At 46.0% G+C, this 17,884-nt stretch overlaps 1 protein-coding gene across 1 annotated transcript in view; it reads left to right on the top strand.

Moving 5' to 3' along the window:
* Positions 1-214: 214 nt before the first annotated feature.
* EGFLAM (EGF like, fibronectin type III and laminin G domains) overlaps positions 215-17,884 on the top strand; it is a 135,997-nt gene continuing 118,327 nt past the window's right edge. Inside the window, exon 1 of the mRNA XM_079793916.1 lies at positions 215-509. Coding sequence (XP_079650042.1) covers positions 413-509 — 97 coding nt within the window. The 5' untranslated portion in view covers positions 215-412. The remainder of the gene's footprint in view (positions 510-17,884) is intronic.

The following is a 17,884-nucleotide window of genomic DNA, read 5'->3' as shown; positions in this document are numbered from 1 at the left end:
GCCGTCCTCCCCAGAGGTAGGCGAACAGTCAATTGTCTCAGGGCCCGCCCCGCTCACTTCCACCCGATTGTAATTACATCCCCGGGCGGGTCCAGCCTCCCTCCCTCCGCAGCCAGCTGGTCCCTCCCGGCGGGCCTCCTTCACAGCCCCCGCCTCCTCGCCGCGCCCCCCCCCCCCCCCCCCCCAGCCCTGCTGCTGGCGACTGGCTTCACTCCCGCACGCCGACCTCCGGCTGCGGTCCTGCCTCCTTGGACTCCTGGCGGTGGCTGGTCTAGCTCCCTCAGCCCCTCACCTCCTCCACCCCGCCACGGGGTCCGCGGGGCCGGCGTCCTCCTCGTCCCCCCCCACCCAGGAGACGCCCTTTTTCTGTGCGCCCGGGACTTGGAGAAACTTTGCAGGAGCCCGCGGTGAAATGGATTTCATCCCAGGCATCTTGTTCCGGCTCTTGCTCCTGGCTTCCAGCCTCCGACCCGGCCCCGTGTTGCTCGGGGAAGCTCGCCGAAAACCAGGTAACACGCTCTGCGCGCTGGGGGCGCGCCACGCCCCGAGCGCCCAGGTCCTGGTCCCCGTCCCTGGCGAGGACGCGAAGCGGTCCACGCGCCGCCTCTCTCTGCCCTCGCCAGCGCCAGTTTAACCGGGTTCATCGCTGCCCAGGGCTGAGAAAAGACAGGAGCTGCACCCCCCCATCCCCGCCCCCAGCCCGAGGCGGGGGTGAGGGGTGGGGGTGTTCCAGGGATATGTGTTTGTTAAAAGAATGATCTATTATGCAGGCACTGTAGAGGTGGAAGGTTCTGCATTTGATCCCAGGGACCTGAGAGCGGGGGTAGCGATCATGCTGTCTCAATTACAGAGGATTGCAACTGTGCAGAGGCAGACAGCTCCTCCTGTGTCTCCAAACATCTTACTGAATTCATATTGTCCAGAGCCCAGCCATTTCCTGTGAAGTATCTGAAGGTTTGCCTGGAGTCCCCCCTGCGCAGCCCACGCACTGGGGAGGGATGTGGCCTCTAATGTCAGGATTCTCTTCCACTCTGACTGGGGATGCTCTCTCAGAATTTCATCTGGTTTTGAACTCCTGCCTTTGCTCTGAGCTTTCAACCCAAATGTCAGGGTTGTGGACGATTAGAAGGAATCGGAGAGAACTCGAAATATAGTAACTTGCATTTCCTTTGGTTTCACCCGTTAAAAAGTCTTCCTGTATTTTGTTTACTTTGCTTTGGCCTGTGTTGTGAGATTATTCCAAGTCGAACATTCTAAGCAATGAAGTTCTAACCATTGTTTGCGCCGAATAACGGTTTTTATTTTTCTTTGCTGGCACTATATTTAGAATTCTGGAAAATCTGTGGTTTTTTTTTCTTAGTTTACTTTGTAAGCAAGGTTGTCTTATGGGATTAATTAAGCCTTATGAACAATGGGAAACAATATAACTTTATTTGAATGCAGCCTGCAAAACTTTGCAGAAAGTGCAGTTTGTCTTCACAAATAGCGTTTTTCTAAGAGTCAAACCAGGGGAAATTCATCAGAGGGCAGAGGAAATAATCTTGGCAGATTCCCATATGGCTGCTTAAATATGTTCGTGGTTCAAGGATCTCTCCATTTGGCAATATGACTTGTTGCTGTTCAGCTCGGGGAGACACCCTCACTCTTCAGACTGTATCTGTTATCACCTTGCTACCTGCCCTGGAATGGAGAACATTAGCATAATTTGCAGCATACTTAAAATATGAGCTATTCTATTTCCCTGTTTCCACTGTTCAATTCATCCTGAAGATAATAGCAGCCATCCAAGGTAATATTATGTTAGTTTCTTTTCTTACATGCACACATACATACATCTACCAGGGTTTCAGAGAAGGGCCACTTTTTAACTTTCTTCCTTAAAGTAACCACATCGTGATCAATTACATTCTCCGGGTTTATTTATTCACATAAAACCATCTACTCACAATTTTGAATAATGCATAGTTCTATCTGTAGTTCTTAACCATCAACAGTATATGCAATGTTCTTTAAAGGATTCCAAGCCTTGAAGCAGATTTTTAAAACAAAGCACTTTACAAAACCCTGCTGTATAAAACTGCTCCTAGGATTCATCATGTTTCCTTTCGTATTTTTTGGAGTTCCTCTCCTAGAAATATTTCCTACCTGGTTCATTCAGCGCCTCATTCTGCCGTTCATGCCATGAAGATGCCTCTTTGGTTTTTATCTGAAGCGTAGATGGGGTTTTAGTAGTGGAAACTCCACCTGTTAAACATGTTAGCGTCTTACTAGCAAATACATCAAATTTGAGGTAGGAGCGTTTGGACTATGCTCAGCTTAGATAAATGTTTCATTACTTTATAATTTTATCCAGACACTGGCTTTCAGGTTGGAAAGCTGCTCCAATTAAAATGACAGCTACTTTATAAAATTCAGGGGAGAAAAAATTTCCTCCTGGGCTCATTCACATCCCTCGGAAAGACCAGTTTTTGATCAAGAAAATTGGTCCAGATTAAAAACTGAATGTGCCCCCTTTGGCTCTGATGTGAACAGCAACCAGCTAATTTATAATCTTCCCCAGACACCAGCAAGTCCTGCTAGGATCCATATGGAAAGTCTTTGTGCCTTGTTTCCCCAGTAGAAATTGGGTTGTGGGCAGTACTTTGAAGGTAGTGTAGCCACCTTGTAGGTGGCGCAGTCCTGTTTTATTTGGTGGCCCTGTCTGTCACCTCACACTGTGAAATCTACTTTTGACAAGTCCAGCTTTGCTTGAGAAGTTTTGTATTCAGAATCAACCTGAAAGTTCCCCATCCCACCTACATCTGGTGACACAAAACCAAGTAGCAGCTTCAGTTATGAGTCTAATTTGGGTCCAACATAGGCACCTTCTCTCGAGACACCCCAAGACAGGTCATCTTCTGTAATTGAACATTAATAAAGGAACCTCTGCATTTTCTGAGTAAAACAAGAAATGACAGTTTTCAAGTTAAGTCAAATTAAATAATAACACCTAATTAAGTGCTTGCTATACTGTTCTAAGAACTTGACACATTCAGATGTATTTGATCAACCCAACAGCTCTGGGAGGTGGGTGCCATTATTACCCCTGTTTAACTGAAAATGAAATTGTGGTTTGGAGGCATTCAATATCTCCCCCAAGGTCACAATTAGTACGTGGGGGTGTGGGAATTCAGGCTCTGATGTTTGGGACAGAAACAGTTTTCAGCAGCTCCTGGGCAGAGGTGTGCAGCCTGGCACAGCGGGCCTGCCTCTTGGTTGGAGAGGGGCCCTCCAAGAGACAGAGCCCAGCAGGGGGTTACCCCTGCTGCTCTGTGTGGGGAGCCTGTTGTTGCTGATGAACCTTTGTACCTGGGATTGCACCCAGGCCTCCAAAGATAACAGAGTGTGAAAGATACCAACAGGGAGTTCTGGAGCTACTGTCTACTGACCTCATCCACAGGAATCAGGCTGTAACCTTGCTTTCTCTCGTTGAACTCCTGGGGGCTGAGGCTTGGGCGGGGCTAGAGAGCCCACTGGAGTGCCTGGAGGTAGAAAAGGGGCTTCTGAAGATCGCCAGCACTCCGTCATACCCCCATGAGTTGGAAATGCCACTTATTGGATGTCCTTCATTCCTTTTCAGATTACAGATTAGAATCGTAGACCCAGAAGGACATGCAAAGCCCTTATTTTACAGCTGGGCTGAGGGTGGGTAAGGGACTGTGCAGGTTAACAGACACTGAACTTGAACTCTTGAGTGGTCTCTGGCACTTCTCCCTTAGATTGAGTCTCATGGAGAAGTGCAGGTGAGCCTTCCGATGCGGGCCAGGAAGAGGCGGAGGGAAGGCCAGACGCACCTGCTGGACCAGCACGCACCCAGCCACACCAGCTCGCAAAGGCGGATCAATACCTCTCGGTGTTGATGAACTCTGGGCTGGAGGACCGCTCGAGGGTCCGGCCATCCTTCCTCCTTTCCGGTTTGCCTGATGTCCCAGGGTCAGTGGGACCAGGTCAGGTTAGGGTTCAGAATGTGAGGTTTTCCCCGGAGGACCTGGGGCTCCGCAGTCATCATCAGGGAGATGCAGATTTCTACTCTTTACCTTTGTACTTTCCGTTGTGTTTCTCTATCCGTAAAATTGGACAAAAGTATCCCCTTCCTAAAGCACAAAGCACAGGACTTGAGGGGGCGCGTCTCTTCTGAATGTCCCTCCTTCTCCCTTTCCAACCAACCATGCTCCCCCTCGTTTTATTGCCCTGTGCAGATATTGTGTGTTTATTTACAAACTGAAGGCAAGATCCTCCACCGGCCAAAAGATTTCAACTAACTGGAAACTCAGATGATGGTTAGCATTTTTTAGCAACTTTTAAAAATTAAGATATGTGCACTTTTAAAAAATATATTTTTATTGATTTCAGAGAGGAAGGGAGAGGGAGAAAGAGAGATAGAAACATCAATGATGAGAGAGAATCATTGATTGGCTGCCTCCTGCACACCCCCCACTGGGGATAGAGCCCGCACCCTGGGCATATGGCCTGACCCAGAATTGAACTGGTGACCTCTTGGTTCCTGGGACGACGCTCAACCGCTGAGCTACACCCGGCTGGGCAGATATGTGCACTTTTTGATAGATATAATGCTACTGTACACCTAACAGACTACAGTATAGTGTACACATAACTTTTATATGCACTGTGATTCGCTTTATTGCAATATTCGCTTTACTAAGGTCATCTGGAACCGAACCTGCGCATCTCCGATGTGTTCCTGTGTGTACATCCCAGCACCTGGCTACTCGGTCAGTTCAGGACCACAGCAGAAGTACCTTCCTTTTACACTTCATGCCATCAGCTCTCCTGCCCTTCATCATATCTAATCCCTATAAAGAAGCCCAGTCCTCTCTCTCTCTCTCTCTCTCTCTCTCTCTCTCTCTCTCTCTCTCTCCCTCTCTCTTCCTCCCTCCCCTCCCCCCTTTGGTTTTCTAAGAGGTCAAGGGACAGAGAAGTCAAGGTCAGGGGTAAATGTAGTAAAACATGAGGCAGTACTTCTTTCTCAGAATTCTTTCTCACGCAAGAGTGACTTGTCCAGGAAAGAACTGAGTGGTGTTTTTGTCTTTGTTTCTTACCCTGAGCCAGCGCTCTCATAGCCTTAGAATTCTTTGGGGACCGATTGTCCATCTGTTCACGGGTTACTACGGCTCAAATGTGGTCCGGTGAGTCAGAACTAGATTTCTGGAAGACAGGGACTCGAGCATCTGAGGCTGAGATAGGGCCTTGGCTCACACAGGGTTACCCTGTGATATTCTGTATTCTCCTGCCTCACCCACTCGGCAAGCAGGACCGTCATCTCTCCCAATCGACTAAATGAATGACGTAATGTCTTGTTGCAACAGGTCTTTGGAGCTGGCCAAGACCCCTGCCACTTGTCTCAGTCTCGGCATGTCATGCTGCAGGGATCGGAAGTGCACCTGCTGTTTTAGGGATGGAAAAGGGAAAAGGAGGAGGAGATACTACAGAGCCCACAGGGCAGTTGTAGGGGAAACCCCCAGACCCATCTTTGATTCCATTGGTTGGGGACCTCTGTTTTGAAGAAGGACCCCAGAGTGTGGCCCCAGCCTTATGAAATGAGCTGGAAGCCATTGCCACCTTGAAGAACCCCTGATCTCATGGGATGGGGAAGCCCAGTGGGGGTGATGGGGGGAGGGATAGACACTCAGGTGAAAGTCAAATCAAAGTGCTGCCAGCAGAGGGCGCACCTTCCTAAGCTGGTTCAGAGCAGGTCTCTGACCTCAGAAGGTCTCTGGCCTCTGACCCAAGCCAGTAATTCCCATGCGGGTAAGAATTCTTGGAGTGCGTCCCAGGCACCTGCCTTTTTGACAGGAACCTCAGGTGACTTGGTGCATGTAGGTTGAAGTCCACACCTTGAGACTTGACAAAGTAGAGTTTGGGCTCCTCCCGCTGCCTCCCTTCCTCAGGACCTCTACCCCAGGCACTCTGCACACCACCCACAGTCTCCACTTTGTTCGTCCACACCAAGTGGGTTGCCAGCAACAACCTGCACCAGTACTATAGGCAGCCTCGTGCTTAGACTCTTTGCGGGTGTTCTGAAGGTTGGATGTGGGACTCCAGTGGTCTCCTGGAGGCTCCTGAGGGATATCTCTTCCCAGCAGACCCTCCTCCTACCCACCTGCCTTCCCCATGCCAGTCATGCAGAGATGGCTGCACAAAAGAGGGAAACCCTGCAGCAGCATGAACAAAAAGCCATGCCGAGCTGCATCAACCAACCTCTCCTCCCCGCTTCCCTCAGGCCCACTCCACCCCCCAGCTGTCTCCCTGCCTCCATGGCTGGTTTCTGCTGGCTGAGCAGGAAGGCTTGGGAGAGAGCACCGACTCTGAGATTCGGCAAATTTGGGTTCAAGTTCTGACTTTTTTTTATTGGTGACTTGGTGACAGAGAGCAAGCTGTATGAGCTTTGTATGCCTCAGTTTCCTCATCTGTAAAAATAGGATAATGAAAGAACCTACCATTTAAGGTCCAAAGGAAGATTAAATGAGGCAGTACATGTACCAAGGCATTAAAAAGGGGAAGAAGCCTGAAGCTTGAAGGCAATATTTATGAAACAGGGATTGTTTAATCTACTGTAAACAGGGGGAAAAAACCTGAATGACTAGGTTAACTGAAAGACTATGTTTCAGGCATGGTGATTGATAAACACAGGCACTTAGGAAGTCATGCACTTTTATCCTTTTCCATACATGCTAATGTATGATTGCTTGCATGTGACTTAATTTGTACTGAGTTGTAAAATTTTTCAGATAAATTCATTGACAAATCAGAAGGACTCTGGTCAACCGCGTGCCTTGATTTTTAATTTGGAGAACGCGGCTGCCAAGTGTGTGGTCTTGCTTGAATGGATTTCTTTGAGAACCAGTAACCCCAAGGGTGATGGATGATTTCTGCCTAGTAATTGTCTTGGGCAAGTTTTGCAGGGGGTGGTGGTGGTGGTGGTGGTGGTGGTGGAGAGAATTACCCAGGCTGAGGTGTGACTGCGGGTTGGTGAAAATGTCAACAGAGCTAGAAAGCTAAGAAATGGTCCATGTTTGCTCATTAATCAGTCAATAGGAGTAATTCCTGAGCCCCTACCTGTGATGTAGAAAGATAAAGACCCAGCGGCTCTTCCTTTTTCTATGAATGATTCTTGCATTTTCTCAGCTTTGAAAAAAATCCCCCACTTACCCCAGAAAACCCCACCAGCTTATTTCCAGAATCAAAGGAAATAAAGCAGACTAGTGCTTTGAAAGCTAAAGTGGTAGAAAAAGATAGGCTATTTTTATCTAACAACAATTGTAGTAATTATTATTACCTTAGCCAACTGGAACAAGCAAGGACACACTTTCTAAAGCTTTGATCTCATTTCCATTCTCTTCGTTCGTTCTCCACTCCCCTGAAGACACTGGAAGATTCTGTCTTCGTCTGACTCTGCAGATCCGAGCAATTTAAATCTTAACACTTGTGTTTGCTGACAGGGCATCCAAAATCTTGAATCAGATTTAATGCAATGCTAATGCTATTTATTTTTCTTGGTGCGATACGTTTATATTAGCCCGTTAATGGTTTACATTGTGCAGAAGGAGTTGTATCAGCAGGCACTTTTCTGTAACATCTGGACAGTTGGAAACATAATACTTAAAGACAACCTGAGTTTAAAACCTTCCTTGGACAGATGGCTAATTTTATTGATCTAATCTTACACTTAGGAATAGGTCCCATGATCCTTTGCTCATAATTCTTAGGGTGAGCAGAGACATAAGTAAATTGGATGACGGCTGTGAATTAGATGCCTGTTCTATTGTTTGTGATTTATTTTAACAGTCACTGTGTGAATTACTTTAATCTCTACCCTAAGGGTGCTTAATTAATACTTGCAGTAATCCAGGAGACAAACTAGCTCCAGCGTAAGAGTTTACATCTATTTTAATCTCTCGGTGGGTGAGTGTGCGGTACCGGTGGCTAATGCTTCCAGCTTCTCCTACGTGCTAGCCAGGAACCCACCCTCCGGGGCTGGTTAGCTCCCGTTTGAAGAACTTGGTAATGAAGTCCACTCTCAAAGGTGGCTGGGAAAATACTTGAAGGGATGTTATCAAAAATCCAAGCCAGAGGGTTTGTCAATTAGCACAAATCATGGTAGAAATAACGTTTTCATTGGTGAAATGTGGGATTAGCTGGAAAGGTTATAAGCTGGGCAAAAAATAAGAGTGCAACCAGGCCAGCAGGGGCTGCTTTGCAGCTGGGCTAGCACCCCACGTAGGCCTGTGTGTCCCTGGCCTAGCAAACGGCAGGCTCATTTGCTGGTGATGCTAGCTCGTTTGCTGGTCCTACCATTGGAATTTTAAAAAATATATATATTTTTATTGATTTCAGAGAGGAAAGGAGAGGGAGGGAAAGATTAATGATGAGAGAGAATCATGGATCGGCTGCCTCCTGCACGCCCCACACTGGGGATCAAGACCACAACCCAGGCATGTGCCCTTGACTGGAATCGAACCTGAGACCCTTCAGTCCGCAGGCCGATGCTCTATCCATGAGCCAGGCCAGCCAGGGCCCATTGGAATATTGACCCATCTGCCTCAGCAAGGTGCTTGGACCAAACAGCTCCAAACCTCAGGGGCTTGCCGCAGCACGTGTTCTTCATTTCCTCCAAGTCTGAGGTGAATGTGCCTCATTGGGCAGCTTGGGCTGGTCTCCAAACATGTCTCCATGTTGTCACGTCCCCATCTTTGCATGGGCCGCCAAGGTGTCGTGGGAGGTAAGGAGAAAGAAGGCTTGTGTGAGAGACTTTTGTGTGCCAGGTCGGACATGGTCACGTGTGAGGCTGGGAAATGCTTGGAGATCATCGGTGAGCAGAGGAGAGGGCCAGCTGTGGGGGGTTGTCTGTGATGCAGTGCCTTGGAGTTCAGTCTGAAACGCAGGTAGTTACCCTCTGGCTTTCCTTGTTGGGGGCTACTGCTATTCAACAAAAGATCCCAAACTAAGCCGTCAAATTGACTTAGGTCTGTTTGCCGTGGGGCCCCAAAATATGTGTATGGCTCCATGGATATAAGCTATTTGTTGCTGCATATTTCCTACATTTTACAAAAAAGTAAAATTAGTTCCTTTTAAATAGTAAAATATCCAGCCCAGCCCCTTTGGCTCAGTGGTTGAGTGTTGAATATGAACCAGGAGGTCACAGTTCGATTCCCGTTCAGGGCACATGCCCAGGTTGCGGGCTCGATCCCCAGGGTGGGGCGTGCAGGAAGCAGCTGATCAATGATACTCTCTCATCATTGATGTCTCTAACCCTCTCTCCCTTCCTCTCTGAAATCAATATATATATACATATGTAGTAAAATATATAGTGGGTAGAGTGAATTTCTTTTTAAAAATAATTATTTTATTTTATTTTATTTTTTTTAAGAGAGAGAGAGAGAGAGAGAGAGAGAGAGAGAGAGAGTGAAACATAGATTGGCTGCCTCCAGCACGCCCCCCTCTGGGGATGGAGCCTGAAACCCAGGCAATATGCCCTGACTGGGAATCCAATCGGCGACAATGCCCCACCAACTGAGCACACTGGCCAGGGCAAGCAGAAAATATTCCTAAGGCACAGCAACAACCAGAACACATCCCCTCCCCCCCCCCCCGCCCCCCTCCGCGCCTCCAGTTTTTCTGGAAGCTCTTTCTATTTGTGCCCCATAATAAAAAAGAACATTCAGGGCAGAATAATTTATTCAGTGAGAGATGCATCTGAAAATATAAAAATTATTTTTTAGACACCACAGCCTACTTTGATGGGGATGAAGGTGATGTGGACTTAGCCCAGCGAAAATAAACGGATACATTTAGCGGAGCCACTGCCCTTTTCCAAGCACTTCCAGAGAATTGATGTCCTGTAACCCTTGCCCCACTAGGAAGTCTGGAGCGGATGATTTAGCAAAGAGGAAACAGGCATAGCCAGGACATGAACCCAGGTCATCCAATCCCCAGGGGTGCGCCTGCAGCTGATGGGGCAGAGCGAGGTCACTGCAGAGTGCTGAGTCTAGCCCTGCAGCCCGGAGGGACCCGCAGGGACCTTGCCAACAAGGCTCGCTACCCTTCCTGGCGGGGTCCCTGCGTATCATGGGCGCTGTTTAGAATGAACGGGTACTGCTTTCACTCCGACTCCTGGCAGGTTCGTGCATTTTGCAAAATACATGTTGCCTGAGGGGCTGTTTGCAGTTGAGAAACAGCTGTGGTCCCTGAAGGAGAGCGCTAGCGTTCCCCAGGGGTCTTCTGTAGACGACCACCCAGAGGACTCAGCCTGACGCTTTCCACTCGCCACTATTTAGCCATCTTCGTTAGCGGCAAACCTATTTACTGGAACTTCAATGTGGCATCACTCAAGTCTCAGGGCTTTCCGTTAGTTTCTTAAACATCTCTGGGAGGTTCTAGGAGTTCCCAATTGGTGTAAATAAGTAAACCATTAGGTTGAACAAGGAAGCATTCTTTTGATAGTTATTTTAAAATAATTGATGGATTTTGACGACAACTTATACGTGTAACACACATCCCTTCAGCTTGCAGGAATGGTAACAAGAATCCTATAAACAGGCCTAGGTTTAAATTTGAAATTTATGGCTGTCTGACCTCCGAAGAGTACTTAGTCTCTTCATACCTTTGATCTCTCACCTGAAATATAAGGGTCATAATAGCTGCCACAAGGGTTTTACGTTATAAATAAATGAGATGACGTGATGACGAAATGCTCCTAGGAAAGTACTGAAACATTTGGTCACAATGGACACTTCAGAGCCAGTCCTTATCAGGTAGGTCATTAAGGTTTATAGAGTCGATGTAATTGGAGAGCTGATAGCTTGTCATGTTTGGTACAACCTCAAATACTGACAGCATTGACACAAATGTATAACTGAGCTTACTTAGGCTCCTGTGAAAATGGAATTGAAAAGAATTTCATTTCCTTAATTTTACATTATTATAAAAGACTTTTAGTGTCTAGATCAGTCATAACATTCATGTCATTGATGAAAGACCTAGAGTCAGCTTAGAGTTTAATAAAAATAGCCAACATTTGCTTTGGACTTTGTACACAACCAAGAAGAAAGACTTAAGATCACATGTTTTTACGTCGCCACTGTGGTAGATATAGATTTTCAAGTGTCAGCTGTATGGCTCCTTACCCAAAAAGAGGCTATTAGCAGTTCGAATAGCAGTCATTTCCCATAGCTACCTTCTTTACTGTGACATTACGAGAATGCATGTAAAAGATGCTACTTCTATGATGTCTACTCTCTCCCCATTTTGAGTCAACCATTCTCTGCCAGAATGGTCTTCCCAGGTGCAGTTCTCATCACTCTTGTGTTTAATATTCTTTTCTGGCTTTCTGTTGCCTTCCAAACTCTAAGGCTGAGCATCTGAGGTCTGTTACATATGCCCCCAACTTACTTTTCCTGTCTTCTCACTGGATACACACCTGTATCCCATCCAGCCAAGTGAGATCATTTGCTGTTCCATGGACCTACTGTTCGCCCACCCCACACCCCCAAATGCAATGACCCTTCAAAGCATGGCACCATTGTCCCCTGCTCTGTGAAACCTTCATGCCCTCTCCCAGCCAGCAGCCATTCCTGCCTTCTCCCGTTCTGCCTGTGTCATTGCTATCAGTGTATCTGACCCATGCCTCCTATTAGATTTGTAACTTTGTCAAGGAAAGCACTATGATGTCTTCACTTCTGTGTCCCCTCCATCACCCGGTGGAGTGTCTCGCATGCTGCCAGCCTTTCCCATACAGCTATGGAATGGAAAATGATGGCCTCGTTTGGGGAAAATATGTTTGAACATCGTGTGAATGACTTGATCCAGCTCCCAGCTCCCAAATTCATTTCCTTCCTCCAGTACAATTCAGAAAAGAGGTCACTTCCACGTGTGAACATTTTTGCTTCACCTGAGCAGACATTTGAAAACGCGCACTGCAGTGTGATTTAGAGAAGGAAAGGGCCCAGGGAGTCTGTCTGCATCAGTATGTAATTTCAATCCTACCTCCGTGCTGCCAGAGGCTATTGGAATTGTGGGTTTTTAAGGAGCGTCTGATTGAGTCTACTCTCTGAAATATGCCATTTTCGATACCCGGAGAACTGGTAGAGCTTAAAGTAACATGTGGGGCTGCTTCAGACCTGCTTTTTATCATGTCTTGGAGGTTAAGAAGCAAAGGCAATACCTTTACTACTCATACATCAAAATATGGGAGGAGTGAGGAGGTAAAACAGTCTAATGTTCAATTCCTCTCCCTCCCCATCTGTCTTTAGATCCAAAGAAAGGAACCTGGGCCTTGTGTGGGAATGGCATTGGTGGTGACTGAGAAGGTCGGGCTGCAGGAGGGGATGAAGGCAGTCCATCTCTCATAATGAGATCTGGCTGAGAGGTCAGGAGGAAACTGTCCTCAGGGCCTTCAGCATTCTTCTTCGGTGTTATTGTGCTGACCCTGCCTTGCGGACAAAGATCAATTCTGTAATCCCTGGAAGGCAAAGCGGCCAAAAGCTAGTATTTGCAAAGGTTTCTGCAGTCTTTGCCATTGAAAGGACCAACATGCCTGATAAAATGAATGCCCCTGGGCGGCCCAATTGAAGCAGCAAATTGATTGACCCATTCACCAATTACATATATTTAGCTCTTGGCATATACTCAGCTCTATTGCGTATATATGGATAAAGTAGAGTTGAAAAGGAGTTGCATTGTAATAGGAAATAAAAAAGCTAAGTAAAGGATATGATAAGGAAGTATTTAGGGGAGGGTGTACTGCTCTCTGAACTTGACTTTGAAATACATCAGAAGTAAGATTCACTGGTGGGTGGAGAGAGGGATAGGGTGCTGGGTATGTAGGTGGTGAAGCAGGTATAGTAGCATTGATGGTAGAATCCACGTGGTGAGTTTACACATGTTCACTCCAAAGCCCTTTCACTTTTCTCTGTGCTTGATTATTTTCCCTAAGAAACTGATGGAAAAGATGAGCTAAGTATTAAGAAAACAATCGAAATGACTGCAAAGTCTGACATGTCAGGAGTGGGGTTCCCCCATGGCCTGCTCTGCACCCACACATTGATGGGTCCTGTGTTGCTGTCCTGCTTCTCACTCCATTCTCTGCTTCCCCTACCCTGCTCCGTGCTCTTGGGGCAAGTGGCTGTGCCACTCAGACTGCTCTGTTCTTTCGGTTCCACCCAGAGGCAGGGGCGGCATCAGAAGGAGGTCGGAGGAGAGTGGGAAGAAAACGCGGTGTGTTTCTTCTGGATTCCTCCCTCCTCTGGTGCTGGAAGCCAATTCCAGCATGTCATAATTACAAGAGTTTCATCAAAAGGTTGATGGAACTTGGGACTCAACAAGGGCTGAATCACATATGTAATCATCTGTTGGAATGGCTGAAAGGCACTTCCCCCAAACCTAAATAGGATGATTGTTTGCTGCAAGACAGCTCAGGGCCTCTTAATCTACATGTTATTGCCTCCTGTTGGCCAAACACCTGAACAGCTGTAGGCTATTCCCCAATCTGACAATGCTTCTGTACCCTACCCTTTGAAGTGTATTATCTCCATCTTGCCTTAGGACAAATTGTGTTAATAAAAAGCAAGGGTCCTGAGACAAGGAGAAACTTAAGCTCCTTTAGCTGAAGCTCCTCTAACCCCCAATGTTTTTAAAAATTATCTTTCGTCTTTGGACTCTTATTTAATCTACACACAGCCTTTCTCCAGATTGCTGAACCCTTCTTAATGCTGGAACAAGAACCCCGGCATTCTGGTACTAAAACCACATCTCTCAGCCCTCCATGGCTTCCAACTCTGAGGACTCCATACAGTATTTTCTCTACTTCACTTTCTGCCCTGGTGGTATTGGCAGTGTCTCATTGGTGCTGGCCTCTGGGTGCATCAATATTCCTGGTTGGTCCTTAAAGATGCTCACACCTCTGTGACTAGCCTTTTAATTAAACTCTTTTTTAATTAAGTAAGTTCTCTCTGCTGGGACCCTAATTGATACCTTTGGTACCAATGCTTTCTAATATATGCAGTATTTCTGCTACTTTCCTCCTTAGGCATAGCCATAGGGTTTGATTTGTGTTTAGCTTGCACCCAGAACTCTCTGAAGGTCAGGTCTGATTTAGCTGCAGGATGCCTGCTGTACATTCCTGGATCAACTACAAGAGCAATAGAAATCTGGACCTTTTGAGACTGAGCGTGACCTCTGGGCCCAAATCTGCAGGCTTCTTGGATAGGAGCCCATTGAAACTAACCTGCCCACTGCTGTGTGGAGCCGAGAAATAATTGCAGGTAATAGAAATTCTGGCTCGAATCAGTTTGGCTCAGTGGTTGCAGTGTTGGCCCTCGGACTAAAGGGTCACGGGTTCGATTCCAGTCAAGGGCACGTACCTTGGTTGCAGGCTTGATCCCTGGCTCCGGTTGTGAGGGAGGCAACCTATTGATGTTTTCCTCACACATTGATGTTTCTCTCTCTGTCTCTCCCCCTCCCTTCCACTCTAAAAATCAATGGAAAAATATTCTTGGGTGAGGATTAACAAGAAAACCTCCCAAAAAACAAAAACAAAACAAAACAAAACAAAAGGAAATTCTGGGAGCCTAGAGGTTTCTGGAATACATATGTACTGAAGGGAAGGTAATTTTTTATCTCTTGAGAAAGTCAAACTAACCTCTTATGACTCTAGTGAGTTTGATCTGAAGGAAAGACCCCAGCAAGCTTGGACTTTCTCCCACTTCTTAGGTTTGTTGCTGGTTTTGATGCTCTGGACTTTTTTAGACTCTCTTCTGATTTCTGGGCTATAAATACCTTGTACCTGATATTTTACTCACAAGTAGAGTTGAAAATGCTTATTATGCAAACTTAAAAGAATTAATTAGGTTATACCCATTGTTTTTGTTTGGATTCCCCATTAACCAATCATAGGACAAAGATTTGAATGAAAATAGTTTGAGATGTAAAACAAAACAACACAAAAACAAAATACAGGGGAGTGGGGAAGTGAGACAGGGAGTCCATGGTTTTCGCATCAAGCGAGTTACACTGTGGGTGATTATAGTTTAAACTCATGGGAGAAACTCTAGAAAGTGATATAGAACTCATGGCTGAGAGTTATCCGGTCAGAGGGTGAGGCTTGGGTATTTACATCCATTTGTTCTGTCCCTGGAAGAAGGCTGTGGTGAGGGTGCTGTTACTTCCCCACACGTCCAGCTTGCGGGCTGGCTGCCAGTGGGCCTCTGTGTCTTCAGAGAAATCTCTTGGATAGAAAGTTGCCCAGATTGGTAGCTGGAAGTGGGCTGGCCAGCTCCGAGGTGAGGCCTGAGGGATTATGGCGGTACTAACAGTTCTCCTTCATCCAGATTGACTAATTATATTTGGGAACTCAAGACTGAATACCATTTACCATTTTGATAGTGTCAACGTAAGAAACATTCAAACCTATAGAGAATTTTGGTGAGTTTATTTGAGCCAAACGGTCGACAGTTGCTGGGAAGGAAAATCTCAATGCATTGAGATCATGCTCCAGAGCATGGCATCCTTGCGCATTGTTTTACACATCACAATCAAAAGAGGAGACCTAGGTGGGTTACATGGAATCCATTGGTGATAGTTATGGAGGTGGGAGAAAGCAAAGCGAGGAAACCTCTGGGATGGGGTAAAAAGGAAAATGATAGACACATACTTCTTTGACTTAGGTGTGTGCAGGATAGTTAACAGTCAAAGATTAACTCAATAACAATGAGGGGATTTGTGGTCTCTGCAGAGTGGTGCCTGTGCTTTGAGGGATCCAGAAAAAGGAACGTTATTTTGACATTCCAAAGATATGTTATCATATGTTAGCGTAGTTGTGAAAAGACAATAGACAGGCTCAATTAGGGTAAAGATTGACTTTTGACTTTTATATGCCGGCCTAGGACATGACTACCCACCATAAACTGCTTTTAGTTAAAAAGTTTTCATTTCAGACCATCCTTTGTGGTTATTTTAGGTCTCTGAGTTTGTAAGGTCACCACACAGGCCTCCCCTGAGCTTGTCAGGTTTAACATGTGGCCTCTTTTCATTCACAATAGACAACCCTTTCCCCCAAAGGGTTTATATATGTTATGGGAAGAAGGCAAAAGATGTTTGGATAGTCCAAACCCCGAATTCCAGTTCACAGTCCCAACTTGAATCAAGATTTATAGCAGGATGAGTGGGGGGGGGGGGGGGGGAACTATCTACACTACAGTTCAAAATATAGGCTATTGATGGAACCATTTATCCAGTTAGAGGTATATAGGAAGGGTTATTGCTTGGGTTTTAAATCTAAGAACCACCATCAACAACAGACAAAAAACCCCACCAATTTGACTCATTTGTGCTCATTGAGAAGGCCAGCGGAAATGCCAGTCTTCATTGCTTACGGTTATGCTCTGTTATTTAGAATTTGCTTTTAAATGGTGGATTGTTATAATGAGGATGAGTCCGCATTTCCATTTAAAGGCAAGAATCATGCATTTACAGCACAATAACATAGCTAACATTCATATAGTACATGCTACATGGCAGGCACAGGTAGTGACAGCACAGGCTCCCAAGGCTGGCATCATGGAGCCCTAGAATCTTAGCACCGGAAGGGACCTTAGCACCTCAACTGTCTGACCCTGTGTGGCCTAGTGAAGGTAAGACGCTTGCCTAAGGTCATGCATCTAGTGAGTGACAGATTCAGCCCTAAGACCCAACAAGTCTTCTGACCCCTGGCCTAGTGCTCTGTCCGCTAGACCCACCACCTCTGTGACCATGGGGTAGGTCGAGACTTCTATTTTCATTGGCCATCTATTTTTCCTTTGCGTGTGGTCTTGCTTGTATCTTTAGAGGTAATGAACCCCCAGCCAATTTCCTAAGGCAGTGCTGTGCCTGGAGGAACGAATGACCTGTGAAAGGTGGCCCAGGCTGCCTTCTCGCACCTCCTGATTAGCTCCAGCCTGCAGGGTCTGTGAGAAGCCGCGTCTTCCCAGCCCGAGATCCGCAGGTGACAGACAGGGTGCCAAGGCTGAGAAAAGAGTACATTGGACAGGATCAGAATGCCCATCTGGAGCATCTCCACAGCATGCTCTTAAATGCATCCTTTCAAGAGGCACTCTTGAAGGGGAAGTTGAGGGGAAATTTGTGTCATAAGACAGTATCAGTGGCTTAGTTAATCACTTGGCTTGCCTCTCATTGTTAGGGATAACCTTGAGGAATTAATTTACTATGGCGATGTTCCCGAACATTTTTAAAAAGCACAGTTACAGCCATACCTCATAAAGCACTGCCTTGTGAAGAATTGATCCTTTAGAGCCAAGGTTAGTGAACTTCTGTTAAGGGCCAGATAGCAAATATTTTACTTATTTGTATTTTTATTTATTGGGTCTGTATTGCAGCTACTCAGCCCTACAAAAGTAGTCATAGGCAATATGGAAATAAATGTGCATCACTGTGTTTCAATAAAACTTTATTTACAAAACAGGCTGACGGTCAAAGATTGCTGGAACCCAGTATTTAAATATATATACATTTTCTTTTAGTTAAGAGATAGCAGTGCACGATTTATTTGACAATGTTTGGATGTAGGGGCGAAGCTCTTTTCCTTTTTAATATGGGCCCACTGATTGGAATTCTTGGTCATCCTTCAAGCATAAACTCAAGCAACAGGGCGTTATGTGAGTACAGAAAGTGGCTAGATTTTTCAGTCTTTCAGAGTTGTAGTAATTGTTGTTTAGGGATTCCTTTATTGAGTTATTGCAAAGCAGTAAACCTAGCTTTTACAGAAACAACATTTCTTACTCTATTTGTATTTTATTTATTCATAAAATGAAAGGTCATGTGATTAAAATAGCAT

This window comes from Cnephaeus nilssonii, assembly GCF_951640355.1.
Source record: "Cnephaeus nilssonii genome assembly, chromosome: 2".
NCBI lineage: Eukaryota > Metazoa > Chordata > Mammalia > Chiroptera > Vespertilionidae > Cnephaeus > Cnephaeus nilssonii.
The sequence above is the reverse complement of the archived record's forward strand: the minus strand, read 5'-3'. Positions and strand labels throughout refer to the sequence as shown.